Here is a 27,248-nt window from a genome sequence, read left to right as displayed (position 1 = left end):
GTGACTCATATTGTAAGATATCAAAACACTTTTATTTTTAAACGGTGTAAAAAAAAAATGTGCTACATCATTTATGGAATATTGTTTTTCTCCCTGCGCAGTTTGACTTTTTGTCACTTGACTGCCCCCTACTGACCAGACTTGAAGCATTCATTGCCTCTCAGGGTCGTTTTGAGGCTTTTGTTGTCATTTCTGACACTTTCTTATTAATAACAACCATCTTTCCTCATCAGGTTTACCATTAGTGACGCGCGTTGCTTATGGAGCTGCTGTTTATTTATGCAAGTGCTGGTCAAAATCGAACAGAATTAACAATATATATAAAAAGTATAAAACGAAGTATATTTCAGTCCGTGTGTTAGTAGTGTAGCAGTTGTGTGGAAAACATGTAGTGGAGTTTTAGAGGAAGTGAGTTTTCGTCCACATTCCTGAAACCTAGCAGTTGACCAATGAATGTTTTTTGTCCTAAAATAACACTACTATTAATAATAATAACAACAAAATGTGTGGAAGTGGAAGGCATTCAAATGTTTATTTTATTAAACAAAGTTACAAAAAAGTGAATAAAAATCATCTGTAGTACAGCATTGTCTTGTTTTTCTTCATACCTGAGAGGAAATTACATTTCCCAACATTGCTTACACCTTGACATTTCATCTAAATCAGTGTCCCAAAGACTTTTTGCGTGTCCCTAAAGAAAATGAGCAGCATTTTCTGTTATTTAGTTCATTAACAAAACATCTCTTAACCTAACATTTTGATTTGGTGACCAAATCGTTGTTGTTTTTTTTCTTACAGACTTGGCTGCAAATTTTTTGCTAAATACTGATTTGGGTCATGATCCTTCACCGTCTTTATAGAAAGAAAGTTTGGGAAAACACTGATAAAAGTCATCAAATTTTAGGGGGTAAAGCCTAGTTCAGAGACAGCAGCAGCAGCGTGACAGTGTAAATATACGATTACAGCACAAAGCGGAGCAGGTGACCTCTGGGAATGAGATGATTCGAACAAAAAAAGGGCTGCAACAAGTCATTTCATCATCGAATTGTCGGTTTTTAAGTCCTGAATAAATATCTATAATTGGGATTCATTTGACGGGATTTGTGATATCATTTTTATTGGGAAAACATATTTAAAATGATCTCTGTGTGATTATTTGTGCAGATCGGTGAGAAACAAACGTGTTCTCTTCAATATCTGTAATAACACGTGTATAGTTTAAGACGATTTAAAATGATATTTTGACAAATATCCCCATTTCGATAAAATTACGATTAATTATTAGACTTTAGAATGGAATAACTTTGGCTTGTGGACTAAATAAGACGCTTATTGTAAACCAAACGATCGATTAATCGAGAAGATAATCAACCAATTCGATCGATTATGAAAACGCTCATTAGTTGCAGCCCTAAAATCAATCCTGATCTTCGTCACTCGTCACCAGCGATTCATAAGTCACTTATAACTCCTTTTAAAAAGAAATAGTGCATATATTACTTGGTATCAAATGTAGTAAGCTACGCTGCTAGCTGCTACATTGCAACACAAGCTAGTACTGTGTTACTTTAGCGAGTGCAAAATGTGACGTCCATTGAGTTTCTTTTTGACCTGAATCAACTTCATCAAAACAAAAATGAATTCAAATTCTGCATATTCCCTCCGATGTGACCCGGCCTCATGTACGCACATCATCATAAAAGTGTTCTTTAGCCGCTGTAACCCTTTACACAACTAACTGCTGAGTAAAGAGACAATATATTATACACAGGATAATTATGCAAGTGAGCCCGGCACTGTCGCTCAGTCGCATCGCGTGAATTCACAGCGACCGCAGGGACTCGGAGGACATCATGTCGTGTCCTCGCACACCAACAGTCATGTGACATAAACCTGAGTTAAAAGGAGCCCTCATTGAACCAAATTGAAGTGGAACTGAGCCTAGTTAGAGAGTCAACAACCAGGTCATCCAAACAGTTTACAGAGAAGACCAGAAATTTGAAGGCAGTAACAACTAAACTTAACATACTGTGTGTGTGTGTGCGCTATTATGTTATTGTGCAGTCGGTGATTCAGCCGAACCCCAGAAGGGGCCGCTGTGGTCAGGAAAGTTGACCTGAGTTGGCGGTGGAGACATCGAGATGAGAGGAGATCCGGGCAAATTGAGGAGGTCGCTGAAGAGATCCTGAATCAGCTGCTTGTCCTCGGCCTGCAAGACAAACGTTGTTTGGATGAGAAACGCGAGAAGAGAAGAACGCGCTTCTTTCTCCATTTTTAAAACGGCAGAAAACGTCTACCCACACAGTTGTCCCAGTCGACTTCCATATTCCGAGGTGGCGATGAGGGTGGTGTAGGGTAGCTGTACGTGGAAACAACGACACCGTTTTATTGTGCGGCAGGAAGCAAAAACATACGAACTCAAATGTTAAATGTCAGAATGCAACTTACACTGAGAAAGGGACCATTTTTCTGTCGATGTAACCGCTAACGTCTTTTTTCGGCGCCAACTTCTCTGTAAAAACAAAGGTGTTTAGACAAAGTTAAAGTAAGTGGATAATCTGTGCAGTTCTCATTTCAGGCCCAGTTATTTATACATAAATCTGTTAAATGAAATGTTCTTGATAGTGGAAGTCTAACATGAAACAATACCTGCGCTGTAGTAGCGTCCAAAAGCTACGTCCCTCTGGATGTCTGGGTAAAGGTAGCACAGAGGGTTCCTGGTCATGTTGCCCTGTGCTCTCAGACTGTAGAGGTAAATGATGTCTGGCAGAGACAAGGCCAACAGATCCTTCTTGGTGTAGGGCTCAACTGCATGAACGTGGGTCTCTGCAGAGGATCCAGAGATGAAGAGAGGTGAGCAAACACACAGGCTCCAGTTTGTGCTTTTCCTCCCTGTCCTCATTCTCTCTCTCTCAGTCCTCATTGTGCAGGTACCTGTGACTCCTGGGCTGCAGGATCCAGATCCAGTTGTGAGTCTATTATTATTATTATTATTATTATCATTAATAGTAGCACTGTTGTCAGTGTTGCAACAACTAAATACTAAAAGAATTCTCACGACCGATTTAGAACCATCCTGACTGATCTCAACTGTCTTCTGTCTTATGTCTCTCTGTCTCCTCCCCCTTTATGTCCCCCACCTCTCTGCTGTCCCTCTAAGGCTGTGTTCAGGCTCTAGTTTGGGCTTTTCCTCCCTGTCCTCATTGTGCAGGTACATGTGACTCCCAGGCTGCAGGATCCCTATCCAGTTGTGAGTCTCTTATTATTAGTAGTAGGAGTAGCACCTTAGTAGCATCTTAACTGTCTTTATAATATTGTATTATAAGGTGTAAAGTGCCTTGATACAGTTTTAACAATGTCGTCGTTCGATTATCATTTCACACCACCACAGTTTGTACAAAGCTAATTTTATGTGGTCCTGTTTTTTTGTCTTTTTTCTTTTTCTGTCCAGATATTCAAAAACAAATACATGTTCACACCTGGAACTTAAAACTTCTGCTCTGAAAGATCCTATCACACGTGAGTAGCACTAAGTTATACACTAAAGTTGGCTATTCAACCTTGTACGTACTACATAAAGACACGTTTATGTTCGAAACATACCACCGTTTTTGTGTTCAACCCAGCTGAAGGTGATGGCCCCGTCTTTGATGCTCTCGCTGAAGCGGAGCAGAAAAGTCCCGGTTTGTTTTGCCTGCAGCAGGACCTGTGTCGTCTTCCTGCTCACAAAGCCCATGATGCACCTGGCGCAGGACGACAAGAGTCACGTGGTGAGAGACTGTACAGTTTTTTACAGAGTGTTAGCGTGAGGTTGAAAAAGAAAAAGATGTGACGAGCGAGTTACCCGTCCCGCCAAAGATCCGTCAAGTGTCTTTTGATCAAATCCAAGATTCCGTCGATCCAAATCCAGGCGCTGTCGTTCTGGTACACGAGAAAGCAAAAAGACATCATGAGTATGAGTGTCGACATCTGAGCTAAACATTTAACATTTAAATTGTTGTTTCATAACTCTAAAAAAGAAACGAAGAAAAAGAAAACTGAATCAGGCTCAGGGTGGGACGTTACATTGATATACATTAATTTCCTCTAACCTGAACCAGAACTACAACTAGCCTAATCCTAATCCTGACTCTAACCTTTACTTAACTTTGTGTCTTCAACTTAAAATGTAGTAGTTTACATTATGGGAACTTGAATTAGGACCCTCGTAGACATGATTCATTCCCTAGCCGCTTCACAACTGTGAGTGCCTAAGCCTAACTTAAACTGAATTCTAACCCTAACCCTAACCCTAAAACCAGGTCCTAACCACCAAAAAAGGCCTTTAAAGGCCTCAGAGTCAGCCAAAATGTCCTCACTTCGTATGGTTTATGTGATTTTTGGAAAAGCATTAAATTGAGATTAGATTAAAAGATGTTGGTGGGCCGCAAAAAGGATTTTTTCATACATTAAAAAGTCAATTCTTAAACGAGGGAACTTGCTCGACATTCACCTTGAATTTGCTCCAGTGAATAAGACCATCGGGATTATCTGAGAGGGAACACAGAAATACAGAATATTCTAGATTAAGACAAACAGTCTGCAGAAGACACTGTACATAAGTAATAATCAGATTAAAACATGGATTGGAGGATTCTGATTTTACATTTTCACATTAGGGATCAGATTATAACTTAACTGGTCGTATTTGTCGCACAGAAAATCACAATACAAGTCGTCAGATCTTTTAAAACTTAAACAATGGTTCAGTGAGAATTTAAAAGCAGTGAAATACTCACCCACAATCTTTTCCCTGAGCATCACGAGCTGGTTTTCATCGAGCTCGCGTTGGCCGACGGATAAAAACTGCCAGCTCAGGACCTGCGACAGCTGCTGCCAGGTGACAGGAGGAGGGTTGACGAACAACAGCAGGTTCTAAAAACAAACGAGCATTCAGCGATGAATAAATGCAGAGAAATCAGTAAAATGTATAAAAGTATACAAGGGAATGAGCGAGTTCACATTTGTTTGTGTTGAGGTGTGATGCCGTTATTACCAGTGGTTCGCTGGTGGACAATACGCTGTACCACATGACGGAGGCCCAGGCGGCAGGAATCTGCGTTGTAGCGGTGATGACGACCACGGGCAGCGAGCAGGCCTGTGCCAACACGAGAGGGCGCCAGTCAATGAATGAACGCACGGTTCGGTTTGTACGGTAGTACGGTGTGTGGGCTGTGCCCGATGGCCGTGTGGCCACGCGCCGGTCGCTGCTCACTCACCTCGATGTCACACTTCACTCCAGCGTGTCGGAACTCTGTCACAAACTTAATGACGTGGAGTTCTTCGGTGACTCCCACCTCATTAAAATACGGAGATGGACATACAGAAATGTGGAAATACAGAAATAAATGTATGACAAAATAAATAAATATATATAAAAATAAATATATACATATATATAGAAATGTATAAATTAATTAATTGACAAATAAATAAATAATAACAAATTAATAAATCTGTGTAAAAATACAGAAATAGCCCTTTTCATTATGAAAATCTATTATTTTTTATGTATTTATATCTGCATTTATTTATTTATTTTTTGTTATATATTATATATGTTATATATTGTTTTGTCACTTTTGGACCTCCATAGGTTCAAACCTCGTAAAATTTTTATTAGTGATCACACTGAATTCTCTCTTACCTCAGATGATCCTTTGGTTCTTGTTTTGATTTCCATCACGGACTGAAAAATGTACATTTAAACATTTAAACATTGTAAATGTAAACCTACATTACTTAATCATTTCTTCAATATTTAAAAGCAGCACTTTTTCCCTACCATGTGGGCAAACTCTGCCACCAGACCTTTTTGAGGAGAGTCCACGTCCATCACCTTGCTGTTGTCCCTGTTGAAATCGAACTGACGCAAGCTACGAAATAAAAATAAAAAAACAAATTACACCATGAATCACTGATCGATTCACATGACAGATTTTTATAAAAAAACAAAAAAAAACAGATTTGAGAAGCCTTTTATACCTACCAATTCGTGGTCATGATTTCTCCAACATCCCTTATTTTAAGGGGGAAAAGGGGGGGACATGAAAAGATTGATCAGAGAAAAATAACCTTTGTTTTTAAAAGGAAGATTGAGTTTGTGAACGCGTTTCTTGACTTACTTGTCAAAAACCGGTTTGACTTTGAGCAGGCACTTGAATTCAGGAAGGTTTGCCAAAAACCTGAGAATAATAAAGAACATTTCCAGCTACAAATATTTTTCCTCGCCCAAAAACAGACATATTTATCTTTATTAAATTAAATTAAATTGGCTATTTTACTGTCGAAGTAAGGAGAAAAAAATATCTAAGGACTCACAGATAGAGGTGGAGCCACGCCACAGTAGAAAATCTACTTAAATTTGCAAATTCTACTTATAATTCCAACATCTACTTATAATTCCAAATTGTACTTCAAGTTCCAAAATCTACTTAAATTTCCAAATTCTACTTATAATTCCATAATCTGATTTTTTTTTTTTTTTAATGATTTTATCAACCCTTAAAACGTCTTATAACATTGTGGGAAGTTCAGTATCACCTGACTGTCGCCGTGAACCGCACTCCCGTCTTCAGAATAAGAGGTCGCCGTTGTATCTTTGACAGGACGGGTTGTTTCTCAACAACGAGGGCACTGCAATGCAAAAACACACGTCAGAATTGAATGTGTGTGTGTGTGTGTGTGTGTGTAGTGTATAACAAAGACGAGTCCAGGCGCCCATGTCTCACTTTGCGAGAAGCTTCGTGAGCAAGGACAGAGCAAAGGTCTCGGTGTCTGCGGCGAGGCTGGACGCGTCGGGGCTGTTGTACTTCTTGTTCTGGTCTTCGAGTTTCTGCAGCAGTTGACGCACTTGTATGAGCACTTCTGCTACGGCTGTGAACCTGCACATAACAACACAGACCCACACAGCGTTTTAAATCCTTTGTTCGGATTTACCTAAGTGACACAGACTTACTAAATGACCTTAAGCTAAAATCACTTCTTTTCTGTATGGACACAGTCGGCTATATGTGAGATGATAACCATGTGTTGGTATGTTATCCAGCTCCATCACTTTACAACATTAATGTAATATTCACATCAACTTTCTTACCACTTCTGGAGGCAGTCCACACTCGTGTCCACTGGAGCTCCGATGCAGGCCATCTGCTGTCTGCGCTTCCACTCGGGCAGCTCGACGTCAATGAGCGCCGCCACGATCTGCTCCGCCTGCTGTAAAATCTTCCCTACGTCCACAAGCACCATCTGCAGCCACAGGAAAAAGGCATATCACGCATGTGGTGAGGATGCCAACGCTGCAGCGACTGTTGTTATTATTATTTGGACTCTTTGTTTTTCCTATGGTTCCCTTTTTCCTCATTTCCTGCTTTATTGTGTACTTCTTCCTCGTGTGGTTGCCTTGTTAAGTTTGACTTCCTGTCCCACCCTGCTGTGATTCACTTGTGTCTGATCGCCTTCTTAGTGTATTTATTGGTCTCTCTGCTCCCCAGTGTCTTTGTTAAAAGTAGCAGAACGCTGAACTCCTGAGGAGAGCGTAAAGAAACGAATTGAATGTTTTAAAATAATCTCAGATGAGTCCATACCTGCTTTGTTTGTATGATAAAACTGGCCTGCTTCAGACACCTCTCTCTCACAGCAGCGTGGGCCGATCCGACGCACTCCTCCGCTGGTGAGGACAGTGAGAGAAACATGAGAGCGTGAACTCGCACCACACACCACGTGTTGTCTGTGTTTCTTCACGTCTTCTCTCATACCTTTGCTCGGCCAGCTCTTCTCTATGTAGTCATAGTTTTCATACAGGACCTCCAGTGACTTTGTCTCCTTCTTTATCTCCTGCGTTGCACATTTAGAAATGATAAATGAATGAGTGAATTAATTAATGAATAATTAAGCATGTTTAAAACCCCTGTGACATCACAACAAAGGCCGAGTGAGTTTACCAAAGTCCGTCTCTGGAGATCATGCACTCTGTTGTCCAACTCACTCCATTTTTCTTCCGCAGAAAAACTTCCACAATTCTGATACAAACAAAGGGAGTTCTGTCAGTGAATGTTTTTTTTAGTAATTAAAACAAGCTCTCAGATTTTTCAGCTTCTTTAATGTGCATCTTTTCTTGGTTTATTTGCGCCATATAACAAAGAGAGCATTAATATCATCATTCCCAGGCTTGGGAAAGACCAATCAACATTTTACGGACCAAACAAGTCCTTTGTTAATCTAGAAAATGATCTCCAGATTAATTAAAATAATAGTTAGCTGTAAATTTCAGTAAATTGTCCTGTAGGGCCATGGTCAAATTTCCAGAAAAGAGAGTTTTCCCACTGTTGACCAAGTCTGACCCATTTAAAAGTAATTTACCCTGGAAAAAAAATGTCAAGACCACCTCACCTGTTTCTGAGAGGCTAAAGCAAGGACTTTCCTTTCCTCCTGTAGACAGTCGGAGAGGATCATGGCCAAGTGCAGTGGCTTGTCTTGAAAGTGTCTCTGAGTAAAAAAGAAGAAGATAAAAGGATGAGAATGCTTCCATTATCATCCAAACATGCAAACATGCCTCACAATGTCGAGTCCATATAGCAAGTTGAACTCCCTTACCACCAAATAGTCTTTCATCCCTAGAAAATCTGGTCCCTGCAGACTGTTGCCCCCCTGGACAGAATGATTCCACAATTGTTCCAAATGCATGAGGAGATTATTGAAACAAGTACTTGCTCTGTTTTCATCCACAGCTATCGAGTCCCTAATGAGAGAAAATCATCATTTAATTAAAGGGTAATAACGGAAATTGTGTCTCAATGGGATTTTTGCATCAAACAATTACAAAATGGACGATTTGCAATCATTGAGCTGCCTTTTTTGGAGGCATAGTCTATGTCATTCTTTTATATTTAGATATAGATGCTAGATCCTGTCTTAAGTCTTGGAAAAAACTACATTTTTGAAACCTGAATATATGTTGTTATCGAACATGCAGAATCTGTAATATTATTATTATTACTTATCTGTTTTTATTTGTTTAATGATGACAAATAATTGCTTCACTTCAGTGACCAGTTTTTGAACAACACTAGTACAATTATACACAGTATTTCCAATTAAAGTAATGTATAAACTGAGTAATAAATACAGGAAATATGTCAACTTTCTGTTTCTGAGAACAAAAAAAGCATGTTTTTTAATCATTTACCTCCAGTCTGTTTATTTGAGCAACTATTTATAGTATTTTTAACTGAGGTCCCCACTTATATACACTGCTCTAAAGATGGAAAAAGTGCCCTCAAATGCAGTATTTACCACTCTCCTTTGTGGACTATTTTAAAGCACAATATCTGTTGTTAAACGTCACAAGTAAAAGCATAACAAAAGGCTGACGGAATGATTCGCGTCGTGCTCTCTCACCAGTCCTGGCCCTCGATGAAGAAGCACAGGCAATGACGGATGTGTCTGGGGAATTTTGTTTCGTAGAGATTGCTCAACTGGCCCTGGAGTAAATTCAGTTTCAGCAGTTCCTCCCACTGGGCCATCTGTAAGTACACACACACACACACACACTGTATGTATCAACTTTACTATATACAACATATAGGTGAAATATGACAATATCACTCCACATATGTCATGGTTAAGGTAATGGTTAAAGGTGCATTATGTAATAAATCTAAAGCAACTGGCCATAAAATCCTCCTAATATGTCAGACTCAGGAATAGTATTCATGCAATATAACATGCTGAACTCACCAACAATAAAAGTACAGCGAAAAAATATTTGGATTAAAAAAATATATTTTGCAGACTGCAAATGATGCTTATGTTTTAAAATCATGTTTTGGCATGTGGCGCCACCTACCACCGTCTACCAATGATTGCAGTCAGTAGAGCCTCAGCTACGGAGCAACCACAGGTTGTCAGTTACGTCAGAAAACGAAAACTTAAAGATCTCGGTATTTTGAATTTGAATGTACCGTTTTTGGCCACATTCTTACACATGGCACCTATAAGGATACTGCTTTTTGTCAATGTCTGGTTAAAAATAAAGAAACTACTGTGACCTATATGGTCATATATTACTCTGCCATATATAAAGTTTCCAAAATAGGGTTTTTATGTGTAAGTAATGCATAGTCGAAACACATGTTCATATATTTCACACATATACAGTGCATACATTCACATTTACAGTATGACAACAAAATCGACATTTTCTGTTCAATGCAAATTGCTTTACTATTTTTTCTGTTGTTTTCCCAGTAAGTTTGAAACTTCATGTTTAACAATAATAATGATTATAGTTTACCATTAAACATATATGTTGGTGCATTAAACGTTACAACGAATTTTTTTTTTTTACAGTACAGTTAAGTACAGTAGGCTTTTACTCGGCTGACTAAATGAATGGAAGTCAATAAGTGTCCTATAAACGGCTTAAAACTAAATTCTTGTTGTGTAATTAGTTAGTGAGTTAGTTTATTGCACCAACAACTGGTTAAATACAACCGTTCATTTCTGTTTTCGACGTTAACTTACAGCACGAAAACCGAAACCTAGCTATGACTAAGCCATTAAAAAAAACTTTATTCATCTGTCTATATGTAGACAACAACACAGCGACTCACCGTTATGTCTGTCCTCTGTCAAATAACACAGAAAAATCAAATAAATCCACACAAATCACTGGTCTGTGCGTGTGTTTCCGTGTGATTCCTCACGTTACTTGACATCTAAGACAAATCTTCATCCCTCTGCGTCAGGTTGGTTTTTATAGTCGCCGAAACGCCCACGTAACCACGTGATTCTCGAGAAATGGTCCCAGCGAGTGAGGTCAAGTCAACTCGTCTTTACACCGTCTTCATTTCCGGTTTCAGGAGAAAATGGTTGTTGTTACACTTATTTGTGCCACACAGTCCTTCAGAGTTTTTTTTTCCGGCTGCGAATGTGGTGTAAACGAACTCCAGCTTTTAGTGGTTATAAAATCTTAGTCTTAGTTTTAAAATAAAGTCTTAAAAACGTCTAAAACACACACACACACACACACAAACAAACACTTTCCCTTTTTCCTTATGTAACTGCCCTTGTTGTCAAAGCAAATAAACATTAAAACAGGTAACGCATGTTTTAACAATTACCTCATGCCTTGTACAGAATGTACAGAATGCAGTGATGATGACACCTGTGAACTCAAAATGGCCGACTTGAAGATACTAAAGTTTATATTTAAAATAACGTGTGGGTCACTAGGAGTGTCTAGTTAAGGTCAAGATAAATGGGCAGGGGCCAGAATTTAAAAATAAAAGTGTTTGTTTAGCTATGCAACGAAAAAAAGTTCTCAGTTTATACATATATTTGATGCAATACATCAAAAACATCCAGAAAAAAATTAATGTTTTCCAGAAGCACAACTAAATGCTACACTCAGTATTTAATTTACATGCACAGATTAATCGAGCTAAGTACGTAGTCGGACTAAGACAGGCAATCGGACAACTTGCAAATTATTTAAAACTTATTCATGTTAGTCAATAATTTCAAATTATTCATGTTTTTGAAAAAAATAAATGTCGATGACGTTTGATCAGCACTTATGCTTAGGGTGTACAAATAAAATGGTTTATATGTTGCACAATAATGTTTATACAGTAAGCTTAAACTAAGAATAATAACATAATTTCAGATGTGTGAAGGGTGCACACATGCAGATTTCTTACATAAAAACGTTGTCTGGTCATAATCTGTTTGTCTTTTCGTTAAACTTTATGAAGCTTAAGATAAGTATAATATTCTATGTATCAAAACAGGTTCACTTAATTAGGTTTTTTTAATGTATTTTCAAATGTATCTGCCCAACTCATTCTCCGGTAATCACGTGATTCTCGACAAACTCTCTAGGAGTGTCCCGAATGCGGAAATGTCAAGTGAGAAGTAGTGAGTGGTGAAAATAGCTACTTCCGGCTACAAAATAAAAGCACACCTGTTGCCTCCTCGTGGTCGATAGGTGGCAACCATGAGCTGATCATTAATGAGTGAACGTGGAGAATCAATTGTGTAATGCTGCTTTTTCACTACACTGGGTGGATTTAGGTAAAAGAGACTGTGATACCAGTGATTTTTTTTTTTTCACTAAAATAGCAAGTTTATGATACATTGCAGTCACATTTGACACATTTAAATGGTTGTATGTACAACAGAGGCTGTAAAAATATGTAATAAACTGAAAACATGTCGAAAAAAGTGATTGTGATATGTAGGATAAACAACACCAGCAAGCAACAAACTACAGCAAATAATGAATCCACTGACACCACTTCCGACAAAACAAACTCATTATAATCCAAAATGTAAGTGTTGTTTGGACACTGGCGTCTTTGATCGGAGGGAAAACATGCTCCACGTCGTCTCACTTTACTCTGAATATGTAGAACTCATCTGTGAAGGAAATTGAGAGCAGCATAAGATAATGATTTGTCAACGCAACAAACACATTATGTGCAGCAGCGAGCGGTATAAGGAATTATTTCAATGTGGCAGACCCAGGCTGTGGTTTTTGAGCACTTTAATGGCAGCTTTTTATAATAATAATGAAAAATAAGCTGGAGAGTATTGCCAAGAAAGGTCCATAAAGAACACTACTTACTGAGTCGATGTCGAAACACAGCTGCTCGCTGAGCATGTCAAACTCCCCAGGAGTCATTGGGGGTTCAGGAGACTGGCAAGAAGTTGGCGTGGTGACTGAACTAGACCTGGGATGAAATACAATACAGTAATTATAAATATTAAAGGTGACGGGGCAGCAAAATCATATATTGAGTACTTACCGTAATTCTGAGATGGGAATCAGTGTAGACGGTATGTACGGATGGACTGAAAATGGAAGTATTGAAGAGAACAATGTAATCGGTTTCAAAACAAGCTCTTGAACTTGTTACCTCTCGGATGGCACACTCACCCTTGCTCGGCTGACTGTTGTAGAGCCGACCGAAGGCCTCGTCTTTGGGGATGTCGGGGTAGAGGAACTTGAGCGGGTTCTCTGGGACAACTCCGTCCGAGATGACTTTATAGTCTCGTATGATGTCGGCAAACGGGAGCGCGCTCAGCCGGTTTTTAGTATATGGCTCCACAGAGTTGAACTTCACATCCCCTGTGGTAAAAGAAGAAGAAGAAGAAGAAGAAACTTTTAGAGAGAGTATAAAAGTACCTCTTGATCAACATTCATGATCATTTCTTTGGTGTATGTTTGAAAATGACCTCACCATTGTCGCCACGCTCCACCCAGGTAAACGTTATCCCACCAAGGTGACTCTCGCTGAAGCGTAGGAGGAACGTGCCTGAATCTCTGTCCTTCAGCAGAGTGCGCTCCATCTCCTTACTCACAAAACCCATGATGTAGCTACAAGGAAGAAAGAAAGAAAGAAAGAAAGAAAGAAAGAAAGAAAGAAAGAAAGAAAGAAAGAAAGAAAGAAAGAAAGAAAGAAAAAGAAAGAAAGAAAGAAAGAAAGAAAGAAAGAAAGAAAGAAAGAAAGAAAGAAAGAAAGAAAGAAAGAAAGAAAGAAAGAAAGGACATTTAATGCTCGGAACTTCAGTTTAAATAAGTCGAACACAAGTTCCTTTGGGCTGCCCAATTCCTTTTACCCTCTTAGAAATAAGGGTTCCAAAGGGTTCTTCTACAAGGGCTGAGGTTCTACCTGGAACCATTTGCTTCTGAAAAACCCTTTCTCCGGTAAAGGGTTCAAGGGTTCTTGGTAACACTAATGGTTCCAGTAAGAACCATTTTGATCCAGAGAACCCTTTAAAACCCCTTTCCCGAATAAAGGGGTTCTTGGTAACACTAAGGGGTTCTCCTATGAGGACAAGCTAAAGAACCTTATATGGTTCTACTCTGCACTTTTCTAAGATTCTAATTTCTACCATAAATTAAGCCATCTTATTACCTTTGAATCATTAAATCTATCGGAAACAATCAAATGAAAGTGACGTCTGCAATTGTAACACATTGGTCTAAACTTAATCTGATTGATTCCACAATAAAAGCCTTCAGTGCGTAGCAGAAATGTGCTATGACGGCAGCAGAGCTTACTCCTCGTTCCAAACCGGAAGCAAGTGTTTCTTGATGAGCTCCAGGATGGAGTCCAGCCACGTCCAGAAGCTGAAGGGCTTCCCTGGAATGTTCTCCTTGAAGATGAGCGACACAGCATGCGTACGTGTCAAAAACAATGCTTTCAGTCGTCCACTAGGTGGCACCATTGTATTCAAATGAGACTGTGCGTGTGTCTCTGCATTTTCAGTCCTTACCTTGGAAAACTTTGACCAGGACACTTGGTAGTCAGTGCAGGAGATATGCTGACCTGCAGGAAGATGCGCACAAGACAAACTGAATTGGTAACACCTAAATGAATCACGATCGTTCAAAGTCAAGGAAGCCTTTCTTCATATAACTTTGTAAATTAGCCACTGACAACACATAGCATTGCAGGGTAAATGGGGAGGTTAGTGCAGCCTCATTTCGGCTATTCCCAAATGGTTAAGCATACCAAAAAGCTTCTCTCCCAGCATGCTTAGCTGCTCCTTGTTGAGGCCCCGACCCGCAAAGGTGGAGAACTGCCAGCTAAGAACCTCAGAGAGCTGGCTCCAGCTGGCCCGAGGTGGGTTTCCAAAGAACGCCAAGTTCTGTGAAGACATGGAGATGATTTATTAATAATAATCTATCAGTATAGCGCCACTGCCCCCTGCTGGGCCATTGGAGTTCAGTAAAAATAAGTTTCACAAGTGTTATTAACTTGTCAATTTTTGTCGTTAAAGCTGCAGTGGGTAACCTTTAAATGTAAAATGTCTCGTAACATTCAAATCGTTGTCAGTGTTCGTGTCACCCGGTGACATTCCCGGCGCTGCCCACACAAGAAGTGAATAATTTTAACCGTTACGACTCTCGGGTGAAAAGCTGGCGTTCTTAAAGGGGAATTCCATTTATTCGACCATGTATTCTGAGTTACTCTCAGGTCACACGAGACTAGGCAAGATCACGCGAGACTAGGCAAGATCACACAAGACTACTCAAGATCACGCGAGACCGCGCAAGATCACGCGAGACTACTCAAGATCACAAGAGACTACGCAAGATTTATTTGGCGAAAACAAGCACTTTTTATGGATATAACCATCATACGATTTCTTGTATGATTTGCGGCTGCCACCCAAAGTGATCTACCGGACAAATTATGAACCTTTTTTCTAAGTATAATTCACGTACACACCCACATTTCTAGGGCGCAGGTCGAAAAAAATATCGGAAATGGCTGTGTTAGAAATGAGTTTGCGCACCTTTGGCTCGTCCGTCAGAAGGTTATACCACATAACGGAGGCCCAGCCTCCAGGCAGCTGGCTCACGTTGGAAATGACCACGAGCGGCAGAGAACATGTCTGAAACGGTTAAACACAGTGGATGAGTGAGTGAGTGAGTGGTCGCCATAGCAACACAGCGGAACACGATAAGTAAAACCGACTCTGACCTCCAGATCGATGGTGAGGCCCTGCACCGTGAAGCAAGCCTCAAAACTGAGAGAGTGGAGTTCTTCAGTGACGGAGAGCAGACCCTGAAACACACACACACACATCAGGGACCGATACGCTGATATATCTGTCTTTCTGAACTTCAATCAACAACCCAGGTGATAAACAAGAGAACAATGAAGCTCATCTTACCTCAGTTCCCTTTGTGCCATTGATGTATTTCTTCTCTTTCAACTGCTGTGGGATACAAATTAACGGCTAAAATCAGTCAGGAAATCTAACGTCACAGAACACTTTTCAGACAAAACGGAGAACTACAGCGAGAGAAAGGCTTGTGATGAATGAATGGATGGATGGATGGATGGATGGATGGATGGATGGACGGGTTAATTTTCTCACCAGGTGTCGGAACTCCACCGAGAGGCAGCCGTTAGAGTAGTCCTCGATGTCCATAACTTTTGTGTTGTTTGTCAGGATGAAAAACTGACGACTTCTGAGAAAAGAGTTCACGTGGCACTTTTTAAAGGAACATAACAACACAGACAAAGGCAAACTAAAACAGACAAGAGCATCAAATAGTTTAAAGAAGATGAAGACACAAAATTAGACCATTTTCTTTTCTTTTTTGGTCATAAAAACAGTTAATTAATCTCAGAATTTATGCTGTTTCCGTTCTTTCTTTCTTTCTACGTTTTAAATTCTGAGATTAAAGTCACAATTCCGAGAAAAAAAACAAAAACAAAATTTAATCTCAGAGACTTCAATCTCAGAATTATGAGGAAAATCTGAATTTATTTATAAAATGTCAGAATTTAATCTCAGAATTATAACTTTGATCTCAGAATTCTGACTTTATTCCCCCTTGGAATTCTGACTTTCATCTCAGAATCCTCAGAAAAAAGTCCGAATTTAATCTCAGAATTTTGACTAATCTCAGAATTCTAAATTTAATCTCATAATCCCGAGAAAAAGGTCAGAATTTAATCTCAGAATTCATTCTGTTTTTTTTTTTTGTTTTTTTTTACATGTGACACTTACACTCTTCCATACGAAATGCTCTGTGTTCTCAGGGTTTAAAAGATGGTAGAACAACAGAACAAGACTCTCAGTTTCGCTGCAGGAAGTAGTTACTGAAGGTTTTTTCAGACGATAACAGTCCAAACAGTTTGTTTTCTCCTCTAACTCCGACCGACCTGAACCTGAAACTACAGACTACCCTGTTTATCTCAGTGCTAAAATTAAACATTTGCAGTACGACATCCTGTATCGAAGTGTTGTGTGTGTGCTTCACTCACACTCTGCCCGGGGGGAGGTCCCTGGAGACAAACAAAATATCATATTCATTTGGATTTTTATCATGCAGACAGAGCAGCACTATACTGTATATAACGTCATTTCTTTTGTTCATATTGTCCAAAAATCTCACTTGTCAAATGTTGTTTTCACTTTCAGCTGATAATCCACTTCTGGGAGCTTAACCAGGAGTCTGCGAGAAATCAGGAGGAGAATTAATGTGCGTCAACAAACTAACTCAAGGAGCTGTGCCGTGATTGGTCAAAGTCTCTTGTCATGCTACATGTTTCATTTTGATCCGAATAACATATTTATAATCGTTACTGTGCGATTATTCGTGCAGATCTGTGAGAAACGGTGTTTTCTTCAGCCTGCAGAAGAAGACGTGCATCGATCAAGACAGTAATTCATCTAAAATGATTATTTTGGCTTTTAACCCTTTAAACAGCGAGCGTATCACCCACGACACATTTGCATTACCGTAGATGAGCAAAGCCAAAGTGTGGTTATTACGGTAATTTCACTCAAATCAGTGTCTTTGTCACCAGAGAGGAGAAAACTGGAAAAATACCTGTACATAGTTTCTATTATTGACAGATATTGAGAGTTATTCTGGAAAAATGGGCATTTCGTTACAGGTCAAAGGTATTTCACCGGCGGCAGCTTTGACAAAAGACGTGAAACGTAATAATGTGGCGACAATAACGTGTTGTTGATACCTGACTTTGGTGGTGAACTGCACTCCAGTCTTGATGATGAGTGGTTTCTGTGGATGTGTGGGCATACACGGCTGCTTCTCCACCACAAATGAGCTGAGAGTGAAAACACACAACACGCACGCACACACACACACACACACACACACACACACACACACACACACACACACACACACACACACACACACACACACACACACACACACACACACACACACACACACACACACACACAAAGAAGTACATTTATGCTATCATTTCAGATTAATCGAGTAAAGTGACTTGCATGTGGCTCCTCTTTTCTCTTAGTACTGTGGCCTCTTCTTCAGATTAGGGATTAGGGTCACTGTGGGTGTTTTCAATCCTGGTCTGTTAAACCCAGATTAAGACTTTCAAACTCTGTTTGTTTTCTGTACGCTCAAAGAAATACACATTTATACTATAATTTCAGCTGAACTGGGTAAAGTGACTTGCGCGTGGTTTCTCTCTCGTCTACAGATTAGGGATTAGGTAATTGCGTTAGTTCTCAATCCTGGTCCTTGGGTCCCTATACTACCCCTGCATGTTTTAGATTTTTTTCCCTGCTATCGATCTCACTTTAGGAACTTGGAGAGGAAATCATGCGTAACTGGAAACAAGCAAAATCCCACAAATTCTGCTTTCTTACATCTGGGATTAGATGTCTGTCAAACCCAGATTAAGAATTTCAATCTCCTGTTTGTTTGCTGTACGCTCAAATAAATACACATTTATAATATAATTTCAGCTGAATCGGGTAAAGTGACTTGCACGTGGCTTCTCTCTTAGTACTCTGGCCTCTTCTACAGATTAGGGATTAGGTCATTATTAGGTTGTTCTCAATTCTGGTCCTCGGGACCCCACTACCCCTGCATGTTTTAGATGATTTTCCCTGCTCAGACACACGAGGGCAGTGATAAACACTGGATTATTGGACACTGGTGTGAATGGTAGCTCATCTCTGTGTGTTGGTCCTGAGGGATTGGGATTGGCGACCCTCATGTCGTTACGTGGTAGAAAAGGACAAAGGACTGTTTCTGTATACTATCGGTTGTGTCTGCCCTCTTTCAAATGTCTTCACCGACCTCTTGATGAGGTGATAGATGAGGTATTTCACTCGCTCCTCCAGCTGAGGTTTCTGCTGCGGGATCGGGTCGCTCTCGTACGTCACCTTGACGACCAGCTCCCCCAGTTTGTCCAACTGACGCTTGATCTGGAACAGACTCTGCGCTGTCACAGTGAACCTGAGAGGGAGGGGGGGGGGGGACAAGTGAGAGATATTTCATCCATTACACAACCATTGTGAATATACAGTGTATAATGTTTAAACCAGAGGTGTCAAAGTGGCGGCCCGTGGGCCACATGCGGCCTCCCAATCTATCTTATATCATGTTAATGACTTTGTTTATGTCTGTAGATTTATTATATCATGCCATACCAAAACAAACACTTTTACTTTAAAATCTGTGAAATAGCATCATCTATATCTTAATTGTAGTGCTGGGCGCGTTAACGCTAACGCACATTAACGCGCGGCGCGTTTCCATGACAACTGTCATGTTTACGTGATTCCCGATTGTTAAAATTAGTCTCTAAAGTAACGCTAAACTTTAAAAACAGAGGCGCACATACGCAGTAAACAGGTATTTTGTAGCGCTGCGGTTTTTCGATTCATAAACAGACCGCTCCAGTTCCACTGTAGGCACGCTAACGGCGCTAATGCAGCTAACGTAACTAACGGAGCTAACTGGTAAACGGTGCCTGGACATGACGCCACGTACGTCTTTTTCCAGTCCGTTGTCATGGAAACGCAATGTGCGTTAGCCTTGACGCGGTTAACGTGCCCAGCACTACTTAATTGTGATATCAAGATGGAATATTGTGTTATACTGGCCTCCTATTGACCAGACTAGATGCTCATTGGTCCACAGGACATTTCAGTTTGACCCCTTTTCCACAAAAACATGTATGTGTGGTCACCCTGACGCTGACCTTTGACCCCCAACGTCTATGCAAGTCCATAACCATTGCCCGCTGAAATCCCGCAGTACGTTATAATATCTACATGTTTTGGACATTTATGGTACGATTATGTGGTCTGTTACCAGCCCTGCAGCTGGTCCAGTCCGGTGAGCAGTGGACCGCCGATGGCCGCGATCTGCTGCCTGCGCTTCCAGTCCTGCAGCTCGGGGTTGAGCTGAGAGGTGACCAGGTCGTCGATCTCCTTCACCACGATGTCCATCTTGGACAGGATCTCCTACGCAGACAGAGGCATAAGCGACAGCCGCAAGGTTTCTGTTTTTCCGCTAAACATCTCCGAACATCTCGCGCGCGTACCTTTCTCTTGAAGTCGAGCCTGTTGAGGATTTCCTGCAGCCTTGTCACTTCCTGTTTCATCATCTCGGAGTTCCTATCTGATGAGTCTGACACAAGTACACACACACACACACACCCCCACACACACACACACCTTTGAGCACTGACAAGTTCTTTTTCCACAGGGATAAGAACGTGTTTGTTTTCACCAGGTCTCACCTCGGGACTGAAGGGTCTTGTAACGGAAATCAAAGTCGTCTTGCATGTCCTCGATGTATTTCACAGCCTGGTCCATCAACTAGACACAGACGGAGTCTTTTTGTGAACTGATTTTAACAGAATGAAGTGTAACGATACTGTTGTGGAGGTGTGTTCCAGTTACCTGCACGCTGCCTCTGATGAGCCCGAGTCTGTTGTCCATGTTCTTCTGCCGCTCAAAGGCCACAGAATCCTGCATCGATTTCTCCAGTGGACCCTGTTCAGAAACGACAAGTTTTTAATTCTCTTATTCTCTTATATTTATGTACTTTGTCAGTTAACCCTTCGTGCTCACAACTCCTTATATGGACATGCTGGGGGGGTTTATAGGTCGCATATACAGGCTTTAAAAATAAAAAAAAATTTGTCTTTTCGTCTGTCGTTAAGTCAAAATTATGATTCATTTTATAGTGCATTTTTAGTTGTGATATATAGTACCGATAGTTGTGCAGAAGTCACAAAATTAGCTCATAAAAACAGAATTAATTAATCTCAGAATTCATGCTGTTTTCTGCCTTTCTGTTTTTTTTTTACGTGGCCCGAAAAAAGTCAGAATTCAATCTCAGAATTCTGACTTTTGAATTCTGAATAAAAAAATAAAGAAAAACTCAGAATTCTGACTTTTCTGAATTCTGTGATTAAAGAAGAAAAAAATCTGAATTTAATCTCAGAGACTTAAATCTCAGGATTCCGAAATTAAAGTCTCTGAGATCAAATTAAGAATCTGAAAAAGTCAGAATTTAATCTCAGAATTCTAACTTTAATCTCAGAATTCTGACTTTTTTTTCAGAATTCTGACTTTAATCTCAGAATTCTGACTCTAATCTCTGAAGGGGGTTGTTTGTAGGTCACATATACAGGCTTTAAAATGTGTTATTTTTTCGTCTTCTCATGCGTCGTCGAGTCAAAGTTATGATTCATTTGTCACAAAATGACATACTTATAAACTGTACGTTTAAACATAGTAATGAAGTAGTAATGAAGAAGCAGCCAAAATACTCTGTGTTCTAAGGGTTAAAAATAATAATAGGGTGTTTGTATTATGTGTGTAAGCCGGGGAAAGTGAAAAAAAAGTCTTGTGCAACACTTCAACAGTTCCTGTAAGTGACAGGTGTGACTGTAGTTTTCCATTCCTCACAGCTTCTTTGGGAATACGTTGAAGTGACTGGGAATGTGGGGGTGGATGTTGAGCGGCGCACTCTTCCTGGTAGTGGCCTGATTTACCAGCAGCAGGTAGCACTGATCAACAACAACAGGGAATTTCCCTCTGAGGCACGAAAGCGAGCGTGTGTGTGTGTGTGTGTGTGTGTGTGTGTGTGTGTGACACAAACCTGTTCCTGCGCGCACGCGCTGGAGAGGATGCGTCGCTCCTCCCTCAGGCAGGTGGAGATCACTCTGGCCATGACTGCAGGGTTGGACGCGTACTTCATCTGTGTGCACACACACACACAACAATTAGAAAAACTCCACGTTACAAAAACATTAAATCAGCATAGGTAGATCACACAAAGAAGAAGAAGAAGAACCTTTGCAATTAGAGTTTGGATAAATAGGTTTAGATTAGGCAACACATATTCACCATTAACTAGGTGCTTACTAACGTATATAAGCATACTAGCCCTTTATTAGTAATCATTAAGCACCTATTAAAACCTTATTCTATCTAACCTTATTCTACCTCTATTATGACATGAATTAAGATGTTTCCTACATAAGGTGTTAATACACTCTTAGAAATAAGGGTTCCAAAAGGGTTCTTCTACAAGGGCTGAGGTTCTACCTGGAACCATTTGCTTGTGAAAAACCCTTTCCCCGAAGAAAGGGTTTTTCAAGGGTTCTTGGTAACACTAATGGTTCCAGTAAGAACCATTTTGATCCAGAGAACCCTTTAAAACCCCTTTCCTAAATAAAGGGTTTTAAAAGGGTTATTGGGTTCTACCTGGAACAAAAAGGGTTCTCCTATGAGGACAAGCCGAAGAACCTTATATGGTTCTACTTAGCACTTTTATTTAAGATAAGATAAGAAGACATAAGAGTGTATGTGCTTAATATTTACTAATAAAGGGCTAGTATGCGACTTATATGCATGTTAGTAAGCACCTAGTTAATGGTGAATATGTGTTCCCTAATCTAAATTGTTATCAAATGGTTTTTTAGAAGAACCTGATCAGGTTTCCCGTAAAATCACGGCCTTAACGATAGGATCTCTTCTTTCTTTACGGGAATCGCTTTAATGCGTTGACTCGGCAAAAAGGAATGTGGTCCATCCTGATTCTGGTTCCAGTGACGAAGAGCGTGGAAATCAAAGGTGAAAGCAAGCGCTTTCGTTTCCAAAAGGCGTTATCGCCTGTAGCCATAACGTTAATTTCGTCTAAATATTTTTTTTCTTTCGCGAAGATGTCATAGGTGTGACTGACAGAAGGAAGACATTTTACACAGATAGTGCACAGTTCCTTCCACTTCCTGTGACTGGCAAACTGACCTTTTTGTGTAAATTCAGTGGAGTTCCCCCACATCCCCCCAAAAACCACTCATTTATCCCGTCTTACACATTAATGTATGCATATAAACACAGACTGCTTCATCTTTCCCTGACGCAGACTCTTATTTATTTATTTTTGCTAAATTCAAATCCTCTCCTTCTTTGAATAGTGCAACCAGTTCTGCTGTGGGAAGAGAGAGGATTTTTTTTTCTCTCTTTCGCTCACTGTCTCGCCTCCAGGTCTGACTAAAAGTTATCATGCGTCAGCATCGCTGCCAGACTGACGACTGAGGACGCATTTACACGCGCCTACACAGTCACTTTCATCACAGCGGCCAACACAAAGCGCACAGATCTTTACATCGATTTATTCAACAGACTGCTGAAGACACCTGCTTTTAACCCTTTAAGGCACTACTCAACCATTTGGTCGACCACATTTTAAGTCACTAAATCTCATTGAAAAATGCATCGAGCTGAACTCACGAACACTTAATGTGACTTGTGAATGTTGTACATTATGAATTATGCAAAGCAGGTTTATTATGAACAGACGTCTCAACCGTTATCTGAAATACTGTAGGGTCTAATTTCACAAAAATAAAAATAAAAAATTGATTGTCATTATGATTATCATAAGTAAGTAAAATAATAAAATAATAAAAAATGCAAATAAATAATTTTGCTTTTTTCTTGGTGCGTGCCTTAAAGGGTTAAACATTTCTGCTGACAACCAGTGAAGGTCAAACACAAATGAGGGTATTTCCCATGAAACAGCAAAAATAACAGTGATTATCACAATATAATTGTAATTTTAATTGATTGTAGTAAAGGTTCTCCTATTGAGATAATCTGACTAATTATTATACCTTGGTGTACGTATATACACTACCGTTCACAAGTTTGGGGTCACCTATACAATTTTGTTGTGTTTTCTATTAAAAGTCACACTTTTATTCATCAAAAGAGTTGCAAAAATTATTAGAAAATATAGTCAAGACATTGACAAGATTAGAAATAATGATTTTTATTCAAAATGTTGCCCTTCAAGCTTTGCTTTCGTCAAAGAACCAGCAAAACTGTGTTCAGCCATGCTAACGTAGCATTAGCTAACATTAGCAAACACTGGAAATGGGCCTCTATACACCTATGTACATATTCCATTAAAAAACAGAAGTTTGCAGCTAGCTAATAGTCGTTTACCACATTAACAATGTATAGAGTGTATTTCTGATTCATTTAGTGTTATATTCATTTGAAAAAAAGTGTTTTTCCGTCAAAAAATAGGACATTGCTAAGTGACCCCAAACTTTTGAACGGTAGTGTACAGTAGAACAGGTTTTTTACCACAAGAGGAAGCTCGCGCCACAGTTTGAGAAACGTGGACTTAAATAAAGCTTTTTTTTGGCATTTTATTGTGCCTTTTAAGATTTGGCTAGGGACAACAGATGGAAACTAGCACTTGTAGCTGACTCTGGCTTGTTTACAGCAAGTAATTTGTCTGTTGATTAATGAGCATTGTCCCTATCAAATAAAATAAACTTAAAATCAAAAACCTCGTTGTGCGCCGAGATGTAAAAATAGATGATTTTTTGAATGGACTTTGGTGCAGGGGGCGTGAGCGAGCGGGCGATAAAGTGACACAGACTACAGTTTGCAGTCAGAAAAGTCTAAGACGGACTTCCACGCATCTCCGTTCATACGCTGCATCACAACAACGACAACAAGGAGCCGCACAACAAACAGTGACTACAGTACTTCCTCTGTCGAAGAGTAGACTTTGGCACACACACACACACACACACACACACACACACACACACACACACACACACACACACACACACACACACCCACACACACATATTCGGATGCACAGGAAACAGCAGCACACGCCTCACATGTGCAAAGGTTCACATTGATTGTGAGGGTTGCCACGTCAACCAGCTCTGACGTCTGCTCCGGCTAAATAACATGCAGACGCGCCCAAATAAATACAGAGGAAAAAGCTTGTGCTTTGCATGTACTTTAAGCGTTTTAATGTACTTTTTTTTATCCTCTGTGACATGTTACGTGTTGACACTTGAGGCCGTAGCGAGGAAAACAACACAACAAATAATAGAAGCCACACTCACACCCACGACTTCTCTTTTAACTTCCCCGTCAACTCGAGTACACGCCACAAAACTACTTCTCCTTATTGAAGAGGTTTTAAATGTGCTGCTGCAAAAGGTGATAGTTCCATCACGCTATTGATGAATATAATTATTTTTAATCTTATTAGTGTTTTTGCATTCATATGTTGTCACGTCCTCAGTTGGCTCTCTTCTGTCTAAGCACACTGCTTTCTCATACTGAGATTATTGGAGTGAAAGCTGTTTTGCGTCATTTGTGTATTACAGAATGAATGAGTGGTCATATATTGCCCCCCCCCCCAAAGGTGCAAAATGTTATTGTCAGCTATTAGTCATTAGTGATTAGTAAAACCAATTATTCTGCAGTGCAAGTTGTTCAGGCAATCGATTGTGTGACATTTGGTGGATTTTATTGGCAAAAACTGAACAGCAAACTGCAAAGTAGGGGGCGGGGCTACAAGTAGGCGGGACTTCAAGTTGTCCAAACTGCACAGAACCACGCGAGAAGTTAGCTAAACTAAAGATTTTTTTTAAAAAAGCATCGCGTCGCAGAACCACACGAGAAGTCGGGAAAATTAAAGACTTAAAAAAATAGATATTACGTCATTAGGGTTATATTTTGGGCTAGGTCTCAATTACGCAAACTGCAAAAGAAGGGGTGGGATTAGAAGTGGGCAGAGCTATTAACAGGGGGCGGGACTTATATGTCAGCGATGTGTACGCGTTGAGTCCGAGAAGGGAAAGATTTCCACTTTGGAAAACATGCCCACTAACCGTAACTCTGACCCTTACCTTGACCTTGACCCTGACCCCTAATGTTTCAGTCTCCTCCCAGAGGGCGTGTCTTTTCACGGGTGTGTTTCATGGGCGAGTGTCTGTGGCTGCAGTTGTATTTTGACATTTTTTCCTGCATTGTGAAGTGAAAGCTGATGAGGGAAAAAGACACGATGGTGAGAAGACAAATGGAAGCACCTGCAGCTGTTGGTGTATGATCTTCATGTTGTGCCTCTGCAGGAAGTTCTGCTCTTGCGAGCGCACCCTCTCCAGCTGGGACAGCAGGCTGGAGAAGAGCGTGGCCGCCATTGACTCTTCGTTGGCTGCCGTGTCCCTGAAAACACACACAGAAAGATGAGCAAGGAAAGCCAAGGAGAAGATCCATGGTTTCACATACAGTACATGGTGCAGCGCTGCCACTTGGAAGTGGAAAGTACAATGATCAGTGCAACGAGGTACAAGAGACAGCAGGCACAGTATAAATTAAATAAGATAATAACTGTATATTAACTTTGTATTAATTCAGTTCAATTCAATCAATTTGGCCGAGCTTTTCAGAAATTAGACTGATGAACACCTGCATTTTTCATTATTAAAGCAAGATAAAACGCTGACCGTTTCAGGACCAGCAGACCTCATGGAGACCAAAACCTGGTCCCAGTGAGGCAGAACCTCATTTCAGAGGAAGTGGTTAAGTTAAAGGCAAAGTTATTGTTCAGCATTGACTGTTTTTTTAATGAATGTGGGAAGTTGTGACAACAATGATGATAACATAACTTACATTCCCTTACTTATATAAGATATAATCATTCATACCTCACATATTTTGCACAGTTTGAGAGTTTCATGTCCATATTTTCATAAATCTGACCCTAAACCAGAAGTGAGGAGTGATGTTTTTTTTGTTTTTTTTAAACATATGTTCTACTAAAAACCATATCAGGCTTTTGTGAAAGGAGGGAAACACTCACCAGTCCTCAGCCTCGAGCCAGCTGGCAAGTCCCTGTCTGATGTCCATGGGGAAGTTATCGTCGTATAGATAGTCCACATGTTCCAGGAGTCTGATCTCCAACTGCTGAATCTGCTTCCACTGACTCATGCTGCATCTCACACACACACACACACACAGAGAGACTGTTATCACCTGAAATAATAAGTGTCTTATGTATGGGAAAATATACAAATTTAGTTATTCATTCACTGTAATAAATAGTTTGATTGTTTTTACCTGAGTGCTGCTTTCTCTCTCTCAGTGTGTCTGTGTGTGTCTCTCTCTCACTCACGCTCTCTCTTTGTGTCTTACTCACACTCAACATGTGCACTTATAAATTTCTCTGTGTGACTTTCGTTTTTCAACAAGCTCTGCAGGAAAGAGGTGGAGACACACACACAGTGAGGGAGGGGGGGGGGGGTGATTGTGGTTTGAGAGTTTGAACCAATAGATTGATCTACATGTGCAATTTATAATTTTATCAGCAAAAAAAAAAACACACAACAAAACAGACCACATAATACAATATATAATATAATACAAAAAACAACAACTTTGACAGAATTAGTCAAACTAATACATTTGCAATAAAAAACAAACATTATATCATCCGTTTTGATTTATTATTTAAACTAATACAATGTTTTGTCTTCCAAAACTCTTATAAACTAGTTAAAATAGTAAAATATCTGGTAATCCACTGCTGTTTGACGAACAGCTTCACC

The 27,248-nt window shown here is 40.0% G+C and overlaps 1 protein-coding gene across 1 annotated transcript; it reads right to left on the bottom strand.

The window, feature by feature from the left end:
* Positions 1-90: 90 nt before the first annotated feature.
* On the bottom strand, positions 91-26,631 carry stat4 (signal transducer and activator of transcription 4; the record flags this gene model as incomplete). The annotated part of the gene is made up of 45 exons (XM_083902931.1): positions 91-2,209; positions 2,302-2,359; positions 2,449-2,512; positions 2,650-2,826; positions 3,604-3,743; positions 3,845-3,921; positions 4,493-4,530; positions 4,779-4,914; positions 5,036-5,137; positions 5,259-5,336; positions 5,687-5,728; positions 5,825-5,915; positions 6,029-6,058; positions 6,165-6,224; positions 6,583-6,675; positions 6,771-6,923; positions 7,136-7,287; positions 7,626-7,708; positions 7,797-7,875; positions 7,983-8,060; positions 8,431-8,526; positions 8,635-8,779; positions 9,439-9,563; positions 12,668-12,773; positions 12,849-12,894; positions 12,980-13,171; positions 13,284-13,420; positions 14,108-14,202; positions 14,323-14,375; positions 14,562-14,697; positions 15,349-15,447; positions 15,537-15,620; positions 15,730-15,774; positions 15,937-16,030; positions 16,833-16,853; positions 16,964-17,023; positions 17,550-17,642; positions 18,653-18,811; positions 19,673-19,824; positions 19,905-19,990; positions 20,103-20,181; positions 20,266-20,358; positions 21,473-21,571; positions 25,731-25,866; positions 26,504-26,631. The coding sequence occupies 45 exons, from the start codon at positions 26,629-26,631 to the stop codon at positions 2,054-2,056; spliced, it is 4,446 nt and encodes a 1,481-aa protein (XP_083759057.1). The 3' UTR covers positions 91-2,053.
* Positions 26,632-27,248: the final 617 nt, after the last annotated feature.

This window comes from Microchirus variegatus (assembly GCF_963457635.1).
Source record: "Microchirus variegatus genome assembly, chromosome: 16".
Lineage (NCBI taxonomy): Eukaryota > Metazoa > Chordata > Actinopteri > Pleuronectiformes > Soleidae > Microchirus > Microchirus variegatus.
Note: the sequence above shows the minus strand (reverse complement) of the source record. Positions and strands in the feature narration are given on the sequence as shown.